Source organism: Triplophysa dalaica, chromosome 13, assembly GCF_015846415.1.
Source record: "Triplophysa dalaica isolate WHDGS20190420 chromosome 13, ASM1584641v1, whole genome shotgun sequence".
Lineage (NCBI taxonomy): Eukaryota > Metazoa > Chordata > Actinopteri > Cypriniformes > Nemacheilidae > Triplophysa > Triplophysa dalaica.
Window position 1 is genome coordinate 502,271 of NC_079554.1, and position 18,673 is coordinate 520,943.

The 18,673-nt window shown below is 38.7% G+C and overlaps 1 protein-coding gene and 1 long non-coding RNA gene across 2 annotated transcripts in view; one reads left to right on the forward strand and one right to left on the reverse strand.

Moving 5' to 3' along the window:
- Positions 1 to 18,673, forward strand: part of lama2 (laminin, alpha 2) — a 194,595-nt gene that overhangs the window by 114,732 nt on the left and 61,190 nt on the right. Inside the window, 3 exon segments of the mRNA XM_056763746.1 lie at positions 150 to 277; positions 722 to 808; positions 13,861 to 14,072. Coding sequence (XP_056619724.1) covers positions 150 to 277; positions 722 to 808; positions 13,861 to 14,072 — 427 coding nt within the window.
- On the reverse strand, positions 3,175 to 5,731 carry LOC130433937 (uncharacterized). Its single transcript, XR_008908632.1, has 3 exons — positions 5,674 to 5,731; positions 4,810 to 4,856; positions 3,175 to 3,378 (listed from the first exon to the last, which is right to left on the reverse strand). It is a non-coding gene; the product is annotated as an uncharacterized LOC130433937 (long non-coding RNA).

Below are 18,673 nucleotides of genomic sequence, written 5' to 3' on the forward strand. Positions count from 1 at the left end.
TGTTCCATTAAACTCAGAAAATGCAGTGTTTCGCTCGTCTTCTGAAGACTAAACCTGATGAATTGTGATAAAAACACCAAGTTAAACCCATCCTGTACACAAAGAGTCATGCTCACAGAAGATGCTGTGGATGTGTTTGTGTGTTGTAGGACTGTAGGGAGCACACAGAAGGAGAGAACTGTGAGCGATGTGCTCCTGGTTACTACGGAGACGCCACCCAGGGAACAGCCAATGACTGTCAGCCGTGTGCCTGTCCTCTTCTAAGTCCATCAAACAAGTATCTGTGATCAGAATGTCATTAAACTAGCTTCAAAAAACACACTGCACATTTACAGAATTATAAATGATAACATTTTAAGATGCACACATCCACATTTACACCACAAAGACACCAGTCGGTCTCAATAAACAAAGTTATTATTATTTTGAGTTATTCTATCAGTTGTTTGTAGTGACTCACGCTCAGCTACAGTAAATGGAGTTAATAATGGCCGTAGCACGCTGAGCTTGTGTCCCAGAATCCAACAGCTGCGCAGAGCTAAAGAAAGCGCTGTGAGCATTCCTGAAGTGCCCCGCTGGAGGTCCGGTGTCGTCTGAAATAACCTCACACACACGACCTGTGGATCAGACGTTCAGACACATCACACTGATGAAGAATGCATCTCATTCGCCTCTCTTTTCTTCTTCTTTTCGGCCCTTTGTTGGCTCAAAAACATCACAGTTTCAGTCCCACGTGTCTCCTGGATGGCAGAGGTGAGGTGGTGTGTGACAGATGTCCGGCCGGCTACACCGGTGCACGCTGCGACAGGTAAGACCTCCACACACATCATACTGTTGAATGAAAGTGATTCTCCGATGACCTAAGTGTGTGTGTGAGTGTGTATCAGACTGTATGAAACATTTGTTGTGTTTTCTGTGTGATTTGTCCATTTTAAAGACAATGACAGAGATGATGTGTGTGTGAGCTTCACTTAGAGTCAGGAGGTCTGATCATCTTCTCTATTGACTCTGATCATTTAAGCCATGTGCGCACGCATGTGTGTGTGTGTGTGTGTGTGTGTGTGTGTGCGAGTGTGACATTATGATCAGTAGCATATGTCTGTAGTCTTGTGTGTCATGTTTCTGTTTGAGTAGAGTTGTCCAATAAATCCTAATCTGTGTCCATATGTCTCTCTATCTCTCTCTCTGTCTCTCTCGCTCTCTCTCTGCCATATGATAAGCTTGGATTAAAAAGATCAGATCATTTCATCTTGTGTGGTTGATACAGAACAACCCAGTTTACTTATTGGCTCAAATTTTCATTTGAACTGAAATCATAAATAGACATAGACGTCACATTCAAGACATGGTGACGTCTTGTGATGGTGAACATCTCAGTTGCTGTTGTCACTCAGAGTAGAAATGAGTTATTCATACAAAAAAAGTGAAAATCTTTGAGAAGTGAGAATGTTTTTTTGTTGTATGTATGAACTCATCAGGTCTTTGCGACCGGCTGATGGCCCATAGAAACAGATGATTACGAGGCATCTGTGTATATATATCTATATGTGAAATCATGTGTGTGATCCATCAGTCATCCATGTTGTTTATTTTTCTCTTTCTCTGAGGGTCAATGATGACGTGTTATCATATGCAGTATTGTTGCATCACTGATAGTGTTGTATTGTGGAATTGCGTTGATACCCAGCTAACAATTTTACGTTATAAAAACGTTCCTGTAACGTTTCAATTAAGTTTTAAAAACGTTTATGTTCTAACGTTCTTAGAACGTTCAAAACGTCCAGTTTTTTAGACGTTGTATTAACGTTATTGTTTGGTTATAAGAACGTTATTCAAAACGTTTTTAGAACGGTTCCATTTGTTGTTATATTAATGTTCTAAGAACGTTTTTAAAAACGTTATAAAAACATTCCATTTGCCATTATAACAATGTTCTAAGAACGTTTTTAAAACGTTCCATTTGCCATTATATGAATGTTCTAAGAACGTTTTCCTAACGTTCACATTAAGTTTTAAAAACGTTTATGTTCTAACGTTCTTAGAACGTTCAAAACGTCCAGTTTTTTAGACGCTGTATTAACGTTATTGTTTGGTTATAAGAACGTTATTCAAAACGTTTTTAGAACGGTTCCATTTGTTGTTATATTAATGTTCTAAGAACGTTTTTAAGAACGTTATAAAAACATTCCATTTGCCATTATAACAATGTTCTAAGAACGTTTTTAAAACGTTCATATTAAGTTTTAAAAAACTTTTATGTTTTAACGTTCTAAGAACGTTCAAAACGTCCAGTTTTTTAGACGTTGTATTAACGTTATTGTTTGGTTATAAGAACGTTATTCTAAACGTTTTTAGAACGGTTCCATTTGTTGTTATATTAATGTTCTAAGAACGTTTTTAAAGACGTTATAAAAACATTCCATTTGCCATTATAAAAACGTTCTAAGAACGTTCCATTTTCCATTATAGTAATGTTCCAAGAACGTTTTTTAAAATGTTATTAAAACGTTCCATTTGCCATTATATTAATATTTTAAGAACGTTTTCCTAACGTTCACATAAAGTTTTAAAAACGTTTATGTTTGAACATTCAAAACGTCCAGTTTTATAATCATTGTATTAACGTTATTGTTTGGTTGTAAGAACGTTATTCAAACGTTCCATTTGCAATCATATTAATGTTCTAAGAACGTTTTCCTACAGTTCACAGTTAATTATAAAAACAATATGTTTAAACATTCTTGGAACGTTCAAAACTACCAGTTTTAAAACATTGTATTAACGTTATTGTTTGGTTATAAGAAAGTTATTAAAATCTTTTAAGAACGTTCCAGTCTCTTGTTATAAAAATGTTCTAAGAACGTTATATAAAACATTAGGAAACTAAAAATACTATTCCGGTTCTTTGTAGCAACAGCAAACAATACATTGTATGGGTCAAATGTATAGATACTATGGATACAAAATCAATGACATGTACAAAGAATCAATTAAATGTATACTTTATATTTTAGTTAAATTCAGTTTATAATATAATTAACTTGCAGATCAAACAGTATTTCCAGTTCACATCAATATAAAACAAAATCAAGAACTTTAAGATTTTTAAATGGATTGAAATTATTCAAAATATTTAAAACATTCATAAAAAAAGGTAGACATGGCAATATTTTTTCATGAAAACAGCTTAAACACTTAAATCTAAAACATAGACAAAAAATAAAAAAAACAAATATTTAAAGATGCAGAGAAATATTTTAAGATGCAGAGATGTATTATACATGACAAAAGTTTTTAAGGATGTCACTGTGACTCCATGTCAGCTTCAATCAACGGGACATCTTAGTGGACCTAAGCTTCAGATAATGTCGGGAGATACTGGAACGACAAAAAGACAACAGTATTGTAAGTGGAAGTTCACCCACAAATCAATTTTGTGTGATTTTTTACTCACCCAGATGACGTTAAACAGGTTTAGAGAACTTCCGGCTTCTTTGGAGCACAAATGAAGATATTTAGGTGACATCAGAGAGACTTCCAGGCCTCCTCATAGACATCATGGTGTCAGTTTTGGCCAAAGTCCAGCAAAGTACTAGATACATTGTTAAATTGGTCCACCCATAAAGCGACAAGAATGCTTTATGTTTGAAAAACAAACCAAACTACCGTTTTGTGTCAGTGTCTGACGAATGTCAGTGTATGCCACGCGTTCACAAGAGCACTTCTTCTGCATGAAGAAACACAGAGTTGCGCTTCCGTGTTATGTGTAAGAATGCCCAATAGGGGCAATCCCCATGCGTTGTTCGGCACACAAACCTAATACGCATGCGTCAATGTGCTCTCATCCAAGAAGAAGAAGATGAAGAAGTGCTCTTGTGAATACACTGAAAAGACAGAGGAGAATATATTGATTAAATCTGTATTTTGGTGTGTTGTTCGCACATAAAGCATCCTCATCGCTTCAAAAAATTTCAACTGAGCCACAATGCACGGGTGGACCAATTTGATGATGTCTGTAGTACTTTTCTGGACCTTAGCAAAACTGACACCATGATGTCTATGAGGAGGCCTGGAAATTTCTAGGATGTCACCTAAATATCTTTATTTGTAGTCCAAAGATGCCGGAAGTTGTATAAACATGTTTAACGTCATGTGGGTGAGTAAAAAAAAAAAAATCACACAAAGTATAATTTTGGGTGAACTTCTCCTTTAAGTGAGGTGAGATTTAGTATAAAATAACTGGAACACTGTAGTTGCTCATGCAGAAGATCTTATAAAAAAGGAGCGAATATTTTTTTTTATTGTTTAAGTATTATGAACTAATGATTAGTCAGAGTTATGGACAGGTGTTCCTTTAAGTTAGTATTTGAAGAGTATGCTCCAAAATGAGATAACAATAATTCCAAAATAAAGTTATGTTTAAAAAAAATTATTGTTCATTCCAATTGAGTGATATCAATCAAACTGCAGTTTGTTTGTTTTGATTTAAGACATACTAACTCAAAAAATACAGCTAACTAACACAATGAAACATAATAAAAAAACATGATTTTTGAAAATTGAAAACCAAACTCTTCATTTGTATTTACAACTAATATTCAAACACTGAGCATTACTGCATCAATATAGTCTCGCTATTGTATCGTTAAAAATATTATTTATTGACAAGAGTTTCAATTTTCTACCTTGCGCAAAATAATATTTTAAAGACATTTTTAACATGGCAAATATTGAAAATAATTGAATTTAAATATAAAAAATAATTTAAATAAATAAAAAAACTAAAAGGGGGGAACAAAATGGTCATACCCAGTCCCGGTCAGACTCCATGAGGGATATATTTTGTAAAATTGCCACTGTTAAAGAAATGAGAAAAAACAGACAAATTAATTAATCTGAAAATAAAACCAGCCTGATGCGTTATAGTGAAAAATATTCTGATAATTTGACAGTTGGTTTGATAACTTTATCTGAAACGGTGGCAGAGTTAAATTAATTGAAGTACATCATATTAAACATAAAAACATGGATTCAGTACCGTATATGAAAACATAATACGCGCAAATGCCTAAATGTCTAATGAATATCAAACGTCAAACTAACTTTAACGCTTTGGGTAAAATTGCGCGGCTTGTTCATCCGGTCATCTAATCTTAGCCCAGTGAAGGCAACGTCGGTACTGGAGTGCCGCGCTAGCTGAGTTTAACTCGATCCAACCCTTATCAAACACAAGTCTTGCTATCTGGGTTAATAACGTTAATCCCGAATACACAGATTAGCTTTTTATGGTGTGTTATATTAAGGTTGGAGCTATAAACTCTAACGCGGCCCTCCAGGACCGACGATGCTCTTAGCCGATTTGGTTTGAATATCAAGAAAGTGGTCCAACGAAAAACATTTCGATAAATCAAAAGAGTGAACTAAATGTTCGGGAAAACATCGCCTTAGCAAAAACATTTATCAACGACATTCGACTGTATTCCTTAGTTGTAAATAACGTTAGCCTATAGCTAACAGCTCTGTGAATAACGGCCGCAGTTTTCGAGATAATTCAATCCTACGGTTAACCCAATCATAACCTCATTAAAACAATAGTAACTGCTGCAAAACTAAGATGATCAACATTGTTATTAATGTATTTTTCATAGAATCAGCAAATGTCTCTATTCTTACCTGGAAGTCGAAGTAGCTCTGAAGTCGTCCGTCCGTTAGTCCCGCTGTTTGAAAACGCACGTGGTGTGCTCTCTTAAACCACGCCCATACTATCACGGTCATCAGCATCGTTAATCCTTGAAAGTTTTTCATATGTATTTATATTTTTTTAATTAATGTACATTTATAAGATTATATTTGGTATTATACTGCCTTTGTATCAAATTACAAGAAAAAAAACTAGTTAATGCTAATGTGGGGGTGTTTCTTATGCAGCTTCTGTAAACTTGATTTCATTCTCTCTGCTGACTGCATTCAGTTCTATATTTCTTCCTATTTTGTGGCTATTTTTGGCTATTTGAGCAAATGGGAATGGAAAAAAAAAAATTGTGGTACTCTCCCATTCACTACAACTTCCGCTGCTGAGAAATGTTGTGGAGTTTGAATAAGTAGTTTTGAGAATTGTATTTCGGATCAGAAATATGAGCAAAAATGAGCGAAAAAAATCTCCTGACAGATTCGCTTAATAGGACTAGTTGGTATAATCGCATTACAGCACAGTTGAATTGCCCAATAAGACATTTCCCATGCCTTATACAGAGGGAAGCAGTCAAGAATATGAATAGAGGAAAGGATGTCTGAGATTGTACTGGTTCGTCAGGTAGCCATCCTCTGTGTCTGGGCATAAATGATTATAATACATAGCATACTTACCTTTCCTTGTCATTATCAGAGAGACATCTCATGAGTTGTGTGTCCCAATTTCATCACAATACCATGCCTTTTGGTGAGGTGTTGCTGATAGTGCCCTTTGTATGGTTCCCATCAATGCGACACATCGTCAGTTGTGCACCTCAGCCTCATTGGGTGTTTCAGCCCTTTATCACAAGACACCCTCAGCCAAGGTAGGCCCACCACAGATTAATCAGACCTGGGTGTGTGTCGCATTGTTACAAGGTCATCTGGCAGAAGCAGTGTGCAGCTATCACAGCAGCTCAAAGGCACCACAGTCGTTACCTGGCGGCCCTGAGAAATCGAACCGGCAATCTTCTAGTCACGATTCCGACTCTCTAACCATTAGGCCAAGACTACCCAAACCGTTAATGCGCGCTCAGTCCCCCACAGTCCTGTATGGCATACCATTACAACACATTACCAAAATGAACGCAACCAAATACACCAAACCTATGGCTAAGGCTGTTAAAGCCCCTCTGGCTCCGTTAATGTTAGCTCAGACCTCCTGGTCCCATATGGCATCATAAAACAACACTATTTTTTTATGTGGTCACTTGGCAGCCCATATTCCGTCATTCTGTTTCAACCAGAGCCAGTGGCCTAACTCGCAACGAGAGTGGCAAGTTCTTTGACTAGTGTTCGTTTGGTCTTTCCTCTGATCCCCACTTTCTTAAGCAGCCTTATAGTGGAATTGGAAACACAGCCCCTGTAGCCCACTTCCACCGGGGAACACTTTCGATGTCCAGCTCCGATCTTCAGCCTTCGCTGACAAGTTGGCATTAGATTCTTTCTTTCAAATGCTTTGTTAATGACCTCATCCCAAGGTACAGACACCTCATCTATGAGGACTGTCCTGGCGCTGCACCACAGAACCAAGTCCGGCTGATCGATGGCACTCATTGCTAATGTTTTTTGAATGTCCCCCTAACAATGCAATTATAGCTTTGGTAATGCTTATCCCAACCTGCAAAAAGTCGTCAAAAAGACGTCTGGTGGTGGGTTTCTAAGTTTTTAGAACATTACATTAAAAACGCAAAGGTAACGTTTTTAATCGAAATGTTTTTAGAGCGTTTCGCTAACAATGCAACTATAACGTTTTTAATGCTAACGTTTTAAGAACATTACATTAACAAGGCAAATGTAACGTTTTCAAAGCAAATGTTTTTGGAACGTTTTGCTAACAATGCAACAATAACGTTTTTAATGCTAACGTTTTAAGTACGTTACATTAACAACGCAGAGGTAACGTTTTCAAAGCAAATATTTTTAGAACGTTTTGCTAAGAATGCAACTATAACGTTTTTAATGCTAACGTTTTAAGAACATTACATTAACAACGCAAAGGTAATGTTTTCAATGCTAATGTTTTAAGAACGTTTAGCTAACAATGCAACTATAACGTTTTTAAAGCTAACGTTTTAAGAACGTTACATTAACAACGCAAAGGTAACGTTTTCAAAGCAGATGTTTTTTGAACGTTTTGCTATAAATGCAACTATAACGTTCTTGATGCTAACGTTTTAAGAACATTACATTAACAACGCAGAGGTAACGTTTTCAAAGCAAATATTTTTAGAACGTTTTGCTAAGAATGCAACTATAACGTTTTTAATGCTAACGTTTTAAGAACATTACATTAACAACGCAAAGGTAATGTTTTCAATGCTAATGTTTTAAGAACGTTTAGCTAACAATGCAACTATAACGTTTTTAAAGCTAACGTTTTAGAACGTTACATTAACAACGCAAAGGTAACGTTTTCAAAGCAGATGTTTTTTGAACGTTTTGCTATCAATGCAACTATAACGTTCTTGATGCTAACGTTTTAAGAACATTAAATTAACAACGCAAAGGTAACGTTTTCAATGCTAATGTTTTTAGAACGTTTTGCTTACAATGCAACTATAACGTTTTTAATCTTAACGTTTTAAGAACGTTACATTAACAACGCAAAGGTAACGTTTTCAATGCTAAAGTTTTTAGAACGTTTAGCTAACAATGCAACTATAACGTTTTTAATGCTAACGTTTTAAGAACTTTACATTAACAACGCAAAGGTAACGTTTTCAATGCTAATGTTTTAAGAACGTTTAGCTAACAATGCAACTATAACGTTTTTAATGCTAACGTTTTAAGAACATTACATTAACAACGCAAAGGTAACGTTTTCAATGCTAATGTTTTTAGAACGTTTTGCTAAGAATGCAACTATAACGTTTTTAATGCTAACGTTTTAAGAACATTACATTAATAACGCAAAGGTAACATTTTCAATGCTAATGTTTTTAGAACGTTTTGCTAACAATGCAACTATAACGTTTTTTATCTTAACGTTTTAAGAACGTTGCATTAACAACGCAAAGGTAACGTTTTCAATGCTAATGTTTTTAGAACGTTTTGCTAACAATGCAACTATAATGTTTTTAATTCTAACGTTTTAAGAACGTTACATTAACAACGCAATAGCAACGTTTTCAAAGCAAATGTTTTAAGAACGTTTTGCTAACAATGCAACTATAACGTTTTTAATGCTAAAGTTTTAAGAACGTTTATAAATTGCAGATAACGTTAAGAAAACGTTCTACAAACGTTATTTCAAGAACATTTTTGATAACTTTGAGAGAACCTTCAGAGAACGTTAGCCAAAGTTACGGGAACGTTCCCTGTTAGCTGGGTAAGCAAAATGCGTGTTGTGGAATAGCGGGTTGTCTGTGTGGATGAAGGTTCTCTGGTGTTCGTGGTGTTCTCACTGAAACAGATGGAGTGTGAGTGTGGCAGTGCCAGTGCTGAGGGGCTAAACTCTAGCTGGCACCAAAGCTCTCCACACTGACCCATTAGTAATGTGAAGAGAGGAGAAAATGAGGCAGATGGAGAGACAAACACACATTAATGGGGCAAGATGGGAGCGATCCATCACTGCTCAAACGCCTCTGTCCCAGGAGACACACCCTGAAAGAGACGTGAAGGACATACTTCACACAAAACTCTAAACCTGAGATTCTGACACATCCCACAGCCACCAGGACACCTCTCTCTCAAATCTCAATTGTTCTTGGTAGACTTTGGTGACTTTTAAACAAATCAAGTTTTCTTCTGGAAAACACACTCAATCTCAAGATGTCAAACTGTCCTTTACATTTTCCATCAGACAAATATAAAGTTCTTCTGAAACCACATGATCAGAGTTATGAGGTCACAATGAATCTACTGTACATCAAACTTTTGATTTACTGGTCATGTTGATATTATAATAGTTCACACAAAGAGACCCTATGGGCCTGACCTCACTGTTTCTACATGTACATGATGGAGGTGTTGTCAATATACAGCACACGTGTGTCCCATATGATCATCCAACTCTTCATGAATGTGTTGATGACACGGCGTCAGTGCTGCAGTGTGTTCGGTTTTCAGTCATGATGCTCATCTGTCCTGTAGATCCGCTGGTGGAGAAACATCAAGCTCTCACTGAACACACACACACACATACTGACAACTGTCAAAGTGAACTATCTGTCCGGCAAGTGTGTGCATGTGAATCATTATAATTGTTGTTCATGTCTGACAGAAACACGCCAATGTGATGCTGATACAGTGATTCTGATGACACAGACACACACACACACATGTATGTTTTATTATCTGCGTGGGGACAGTCCATAGGTGTAATGAGTTGTATACTGTACAAACTGCATATTTTATCCCCTAACACAACCCCTTAACCTAAAGATCATAGAAAACATTTTGCATTATTAGATTTTCAATAAATGATCATTCTGTACAATTGATAATCTTTTGTGCCAGTGAGGACCTCAGTTTTGGTCCCACAGTGACACGAGTCCCCATGAGTTGGTGTGTGTTCAGGTTTAGGTCCCCACTAACATATACCAAATCCACACACACACACACACACACACACACACACTTTATGTATGCACACACACTGTTCTCCAAGAAATAAAAGAGTCATGGGATCTTTGTGTAAGCACTTTTAGACAAACTATTTATTACACAGCGGGTTGGAATGTTTGATTCTGATTGGCCAGTTGAGGCATTTGCAGGTTCGTTATTCCCAGAAATCATCTTGACTTTTTTTGGACAAATTAAATATAAATATGTCTTTTAATAACATATTTCATTATATTTATATACATGTGATTGGAGGAGATCTCAGCTCAGTTAAGAGCCTGTGATGTGTGACAGAATAAATCACTCCCACTTTCACATCCACTGGCCTCGTTGCTGTCTGATCTCACTGGACTATACCTCAGGGCTTATGTTTCCTCTGACCTGATCGACACACAGAGAGAGAGAGAGAGAGAGAGAGAGAGAGCAGAGAGGAGAATATGAGTTTGGACTAGCAGCAGACAGACAGACAGACAGACAGACAGGAGTTGGTTGTATAAATAGTCGGGTTAAAGACAGCTGGTCATCTAGTCATCAGTGTTTAATGTGTTCCTCTCACAGGACCTCACAGAAATAGACAGACATTAGTCTTCTCTTACATCTAGAGTTCAGAGGTGTGTGTGTGTGTGTGTACTGAATTACTGCGTGTGTGTGTGTGTACTGAATTACTGTGTGTGTGTGTGTGTGTACTGAATTACTGTGTGTGTGTGTGTGTGTACTGAATTACTGTGTGTGTGTGTACTGAATTACTGTGTGTGTGTGTGTGTGTGTACTGAATTACTGCGTGTGTGTGTGTGTACTGAATTACTGTGTGTGTGTGTGTGTGTGTGTGTACTGAATTACTGTGTGTGTGTGTGTGTGTGTGTGTGTGTGTGTACTGAATTACTGCGTGTGCGTGTGTGTGTGTGTACTGAATTACTGTGTGTGTGTGTGTACTGAATTACTGCGTGTGTGTGTGTACTGAATTACTGTGTGTGTGTGTGTGTGTACTGAATTACTGTGTGTGTGTGTGTGTGTGTGTACTGAATTACTGCGTGTGTGTGTGTGTGTGTGTGTACTGAATTACTGTGTGTGTGTGTGTACTGAATTACTGTGTGTGTGTGTGTGTGTGTGTACTGAATTACTGCGTGTGTGTGTGTGTGTGTGTACTGAATTACTGTGTGTGTGTGTGAACTGAATTACTGTGTGTGTGTGTGTGTGTGTGTGTGTACTGAATTACTGTGTGTGTGTGTGTGTGTGTGTGTACTGAATTACTGCGTGTGTGTGTGTGTGTGTGTGTACTGAATTACTGTGTGTGTGTGTGTACTGAATTACTGTGTGTGTGTGTGTGTGTGTGTGTGTACTGAATTACTGCGTGTGTGTGTGTACTGAATTACTGCGTGTGCGTGTGTGTGTGTGTACTGAATTACTGTGTGTGTGTGTGTACCGAATTACTGCGTGTGTGTGTGTGTGTACTGAATTACTGCGTGTGTGTGTGTGTGTGTGTACTGAATTACTGTGTGTGTGTGTGTGTGTGTACTGAATTACTGCGTGTGTGTGTGTGTGTACTGAATTACTGTGTGTGTGTGTGTGTGTACTGAATTACTGCGTGTGTGTGTGTGTACTGAATTACTGCGTGTGTGTGTGTGTGTGTACTGAATTACTGCGTGTGTGTGTGTGTGTGTGTGTGTGTGTGTACTGAATTACTGCGTGTGTGTGTGTGTGTGTACTGAATTACTGCGTGTGTGTGTGTGTGTGTGTGTGTGTACTGAATTACTGCGTGTGTGTGTGTGTGTGTGTGTGTGTACTGAATTACTGCGTCTGTGTGTGTGTGTGTGTGTACTGAATAGTTGTCCTGCTTTGGTTTTGGTTCTTGATCTGATTCTGAAAGTGTATTTGTGTTGGGCATATGGCTCCATCAGTCTAAACTCTCAGATGTTGAACACAGATCATTGACATATCACTGATGTCCTTTTAAAACCTCCTATCTCTAGATTTCATCATTATTATTATTTACCCTTTATCACAAAAGCATTTATGTTTGGGTCTTGCAAATATCTAAAGCAATGTAAAGTATTAACAGTGTTTAGACAACACAGTATTTGAGTTTTTTTCCATTTCCTGAACAGCTGTGACTGCACATCTGAGGTTTTGAATGACAGCCACGATATTAAAGTATGTGTACATATGTGATGTCAAATATGGATGTTGTCACTCAGGAGACACTCTCTTACTTGAGGGTCCAGACCTTGTGTGACAAATTGAAGCACAACATATGAATATTACTGTACATGTGTGTATCATGATTGTGTAAAGAAGACGTGAGCACAAAGTCTTCATCATTTCACCAGCAGCATTACTCTGTATTCAGTGTTTAGTGAAGGAAACAAGTTTAACCAAGTAACGGTTCTGCTCGGATTCTTTTGATAGTTATCAGTAATAATCTACAGGCACTCTATTGTTTGTGAATGTGTTACACAAGTTCAGTTGGGGTTACACGAAATGCGCATGCGCAAAAACGTTTGTTTGAGATGACACTGTCCATACACCATTCTTAAAACACACACACACAGGCACACCACGCACATACACAAACACACACAAAAACCACACAAACACGCACATACACACAAAAACAAACACACACACAAACACACACACACACACAAACACCACACAGACACACACAAACACCACACAAACACGCACATACACACAAAAACAAACACACACACAAACACCACACAAACACACATACACACACACACACACACACACACACACACAAACACCACACAGACACACACAAACACCACACAAACATGCACATACACACAAAAACAAACAAACACACACACACACACACACACACACACACAAACAAACACCACACAAACACACACACAAACACAAACACACACACACACACAAAAAACACCACACAAACATGCACACAGAAATACAAACACGCACACACATACACACAATCACATGCATACACCACACAAACACACACCCTCACTCACTCACTCACTCACTCACTCACACACAGAACGAACACAGTTCACATGTCACTGTCCTGTTGACCTATGATCCCTCTTGATGTTAGTGTGAGTAATGAATCTGGAGCTTGTTCACAGCATCACAGCATGTGTTGAGCAGACAGGATTCATTTATCTCTCGTCTGATGAAATCAATGGCTGATGTTCTTTTATTGATTTGCTGGTCTTGTGTGGAGTCTTCTGAAGGGAATGTTATGTGAGTCCAGCGAGCGCCACACATGTCAGAAGATGCTGATGGAGGGATAGAGCGTTCACTGGTCATCATGAACTCCTGCTGATGTCACTCACTTCAGTTCTCTTGCTCTTGATTCAATCCTGATGTGTGTGTGTGACCTGCTGGACACAGCGGATCATCATATGTGTATGTGTATAGACAGTAAATATACAAACATCAGTGAGAACTTCAGGTGCTCCAGACGGACTGATGAAGATCATCTTCAGTCCTCTGACGGGTTCAGTGTGATGTCTTCATGTGTATCTCACCTGTGTGCATTTCTGAATGATTCTTTTGTTGGGTTGACCTCAGGTGTGCTAACGGCTATTTTGGTCGTCCTGACATTCCCGGAGGTTCCTGTGTGCCGTGTGTGTGTAGCGGTAACCTGGATCTCACAGCATCTGTCAGTTGTGACGCTGTGAGCGGAGCGTGTCTGCGCTGTCGAGAGGGATACGGAGGAGCGGCCTGTGAAACATGTGATGACGGATTCTTTGGAGATGCTCTGGTAGACAAGAACTGCCAACGTGAGTTTCGTCTCTTTATATTCCACATATGATATTAACATTCACACGCTGTCATATCAACAACACCCTTACAAACATCAACAAGAAACATTTTGTGTAAAGTGTAAGACAGTGTTATACTGCCATCATGACAATTTCTGTCCAGAATCAAGCTTGTGTCAGTACAGACAGGTGAGGTGAGTCCAGCTCGTGTCGGTCGATCACATCAATGTTCATCAATAATCCCAACACACACTAGTCTGAGTCCTGTTGAAGTTTCTTTATCTGCTTACACCATCACCTCCACATCTGCTGCATCTGTCAGATCATTTCATTGAGTCGTGTTACACATCACCAGCTGTTCTGGTCCTCCAGGTGAGGGACGTGTGTTGATCCATGAGGACCCAACACTTTCATTCCACCAACCTTAAATATATATGATATTGTTCATATTTCACCACAGTGGTCCTGACAGAGCGAGATTAAACACCAGAACATCAATCCAGAATAGGACTCTAGGACAACATTTGTCAGTCATAATAAGAGTTTGTTTTTTGCAGAAATAAACTGATGTTGTTTGAGACAGCCAGTATGACAGATGGGGTGTGTAAAGAGAGAGAGAGAGAGAAGGTTGGTTCTGTGGGCTCTCGACCCTCAAGGACATCACCGACACATTCTCCTCAACACCATCTGTGCTGCCCTCATCCAGACTCTGTGTGTGTGTGTGGGCGTGCGCGTGTGTTTGTATGTGTAGTGTGTGCAGGTGGTGTGTGTGTGATTGTGTGATTGTGTGAACCCGTGTGTGTTTGCATGTGTAGTGCGCGCATGTTTGTGTGTGTGTGTGCACGTGCTTGTGTGTGTGTGTAAATCATATTTGATTGTAATGAGATGGCCTGCAGCGGTGTGTTGACAGTGTTGTGTAGTTTTAAGTAGGTTAGAGAGTGGTCGTGTTTTGTGTAGAATGTGTACTGATCTGCATGTAAAGGAGTCATGGGACGGTGAATAATCTCCCTTATTTTTAATTTGAGTTATTACAAACGCTAGAGGCGAGCTCAAAACATGTTAATCATATTCACTTAGTCCTGACTGAAGAATGAAAAGATGAAGATTTGACGTTTTAGATGTTGTTTGCCATTAATATTCACACAAACTGTAGAAAAATAATGTTTTAAACACTTGATATTGTGCTCAGATTGGGTCATATTATTGTGAGATGTAAAGAGTCACAGTCATGTAGAGACAGATCTTTGGCAGTCAGATGTGATGAGTTTGATCACATGCAGAAGTGGATGAGCACATCCGTTCTTTACATATACAGTTGAAAGAAAAAGTATGTGAACCCTTTGGGCTTACTTGGATTTCTTCATAAATTGGTCATAAAATGTGTTCTGATCTTCATCTAAGTCACAACAATAGAGAAACACAGTCTGCTTAAACTAATACCGCACAAACATTATACGTTTTCATGTTTTTATTGAACACAACATGTAAACATTCATAGTGTAGGGTGCAAAAAGTATGTGAACCTTTGGGTTTAATAACTGGTTGACCCTCCTTTGGCAGCAATAACCTCAACCAAACGTTTCCTATAGTTGCAGATCAGACCTGCACAACGGTCAGGAGAAATTTTGGACCATTCCTCTTTAAAAAAGTGTTTCAGTTCAGCAATATTCTTGGGATGTCTGGTGTGAATCGCTCTCTTGAGGTCATGCCACATCATCTCAATCGGGTTGAGGTCAGGACTCTGACTGGGCCACTCCAGAAGGCGTATTTTCTTCTGTTGAAGCCATTCTGTTGTTGATTTACTTCTATGCTTTGGGTCGTTGACCTGTTGCATCGTCCATCCTCTGTTAAGCTTCAGTTGGCGGACAGATGGTCTTAAGTTTTCCTGCAAAATGTCTTGATAAACTTTGGAATTCATTTTTCCATCGATGACAGTAGACCGTCCAGGGCCTGAGGCAGCAAAGCAGCCCCAAACCATGATGCCCCCTCCACCATATTTCACAGTTGGGATGAGGTTTTGATGTTGGTGTGCTGTGCCTTTTGTTCTCCACACATAGCGTTGTGTGTTCTTTCCAAACAACTCAATTTTGGTTTCATCTGTCCACAGAATGTTTTGCCAGTAGTGCTGTGGAACATCCAGGTGCTCTTTTGCAAACTTCAAACGTGCTGCAATGTTTTTTTTGGACAGCAGTGGCTTCCCTCTGTGGTGTCCTCCCATGAAGTCCATTCTTGTTTAATGTTTTCCTTATTGTAGATTTGTCAACAAAAATGTTAGCATGTGCCAGAGATTTCTGTAAGTGTTTAGCTGACACTCTAGGATTCTTCTTCACCTCATTGAGCATTCTGCGCTGTGCTCTTGCAGTCATCTTTACAGGACGACCACGCCTAGGGAGTGTAGCAACAGTGCTGAACTTTCTCCATTTGTAGACAATCTGTCTTACCGTGGACACATGGACATCAAGGCTTTTAGATATACTTTTGTAGCCCTTTCCAGCTTTATGTAAGTCAACAATTCTTGATCGTAGGTCTTCTGAGAGCTCTTTTGTGCGAGGCATGGTTCACATCAGACAACGCTTCTTCTGAACAGCAAACTCAAAACTGGTGTGTGTTTTTTATTGGACAGGCCAGCTTTAATCAACACATCCAATCTCATCACATTGATTGGACCCCAGGTTGGCTGACTCCTGGCTCCAATTAGCTCTTGGAGAAGTCATTAGCCTAGGGTTTCACATACTTTCTCCACCCTGCACTATGAATGTTTACATGTTGTGTTCAATAAAAACATGAAAACGTATAATGTTTGTGCGGTATTAGTTTAATCAGACTGTGTTTCTCTATTGTTGTGACTTAGATGAAGATCAGAACACATTTTATGACCAATTTATGAAGAAGTCCAAGTAAGCCCAAAGGGTTCACATACTTTTCCTTTCAACTGTATGTGTAATTCTGTGGTCAGAAAGAGGAATGAAGAGAACTTGTCACCTCACAGAACTGTATAGACGCATTATGAAAGTTTTCCAAAGCGCTTCCGATTGTTATCCATCAAAACATCTTTTTATGTGATGAAAGAAGATTGTGCTACTGTCTCAGGTCTTTCTTTTTTATTGTTGGGGTTTGAGAGCAGAACAGTGTGACAAGGGACACAAGGCTCAGTGGGAACACATGTTTTCATGACCTACATGTGAAAGAAAAGCTTTTGTGACAGCATACAGTGGTGCATTATGGGCCGGCTACACAATCAATCCCACACAAACCCAAAAACACTTCGGTCTTGACGTTCATTCATTCATTCTGTAGTGATGAACTTGAGATGAATGAAATCACTGAAGTTCCAAACAGCAGGAAGGCGTTCTGAAAGCTTCGCCACACATTTCTGAACACCGCATGTAAGTTAAATGACTGATATGATCACTCTTACTTTACTTTGAAGAAACAGAAAGAAACTTATTCAAAGACGTCTGTGAGCCTCTGAATAAACTGAGGCTGCACCATCAGGGGTAAAATGATCATCACCACTATTTTGCAAAAATTTTGTCAGTTCTGAATTTTCACTTCAGCATGTTCATACCTTACAGCCAATGAATGTGTTATAATCTGCTGCCATTGAACTTCTTCATCACTGTTTTTCAAAGCACACAATCAATCATCTTAACCAGGGCTAGTCAGGTGGCAGCCCGTCAATCATCTTTACCTGTCCCGCCTTAACATGTCAAACAAGTGAAGAGACTTTAAGAACGGAGTGCTTTTAGAAATGCATCCTAAGACGCCACATCTTTGAAAGTCTCAAACGCTGCTACATTCAGTACAAAAGTATTTCCTGCTGCTCGTAATGATTGACGTCTTATAAAGTGATTTGATCAGTCTGTCCAAGAAACGTAATTATTTACAGCGTCATAATCATCAATCTTCAGCCACAGGCAGTCGGTCAGCGCAGGCGATAGGTCGCAAATGTGAGATGGTGGTCTAGTGGGTTAAACCACTGAACTGGTAAATCAAAGGTTGCTGGTTCGATCCCAGCATCCACCACCAGTGTGTCCTTGAGCAAGACACTTTACTCCATGTTGCTCCAGGGGGATTGTCCCTGTAATAAGTGCACTGTAAGTCGCTTTGGATAAAAGCATCTGCCAAATGCCTAAACGTAAAGCACGTCTTGTGCCCATACAAGTAAATGCAGGAAGGGAACACCACGTGAACGCTTGTCTCAGATGAGAGGAAACTGTGTTGTTTTTATTACTGCATTTATTATGTTTAATTTAAACAGCCAAATTTGTGAAAAACAGCTGTTCATCTCTCTCCAGAACTCACACTACACAGGATTTGCCCTTCTAAGTGTGCAGGGCACATGAGTGCTAACAGCCTTCAGTGTTCTGCACAGATCAATGGATTGGCTTTGTAACACGCCAGTATTGAATGTTTTAGCCTTTTTGACTTTCATTGATTTGACTTTCATTAATTCAATCACATATCTTCATAAATAGCTTATCTTCTTGAAAAAACAATGCCACCCAAACCTTTGATGGACTGGTGGTTAATAAATGAACAGCAATTTTATTTATGAGCAAACTAACCCTACAAGGAATAAAAAATGAAATTAAAAAGACAATTGTAACGGTATGCTG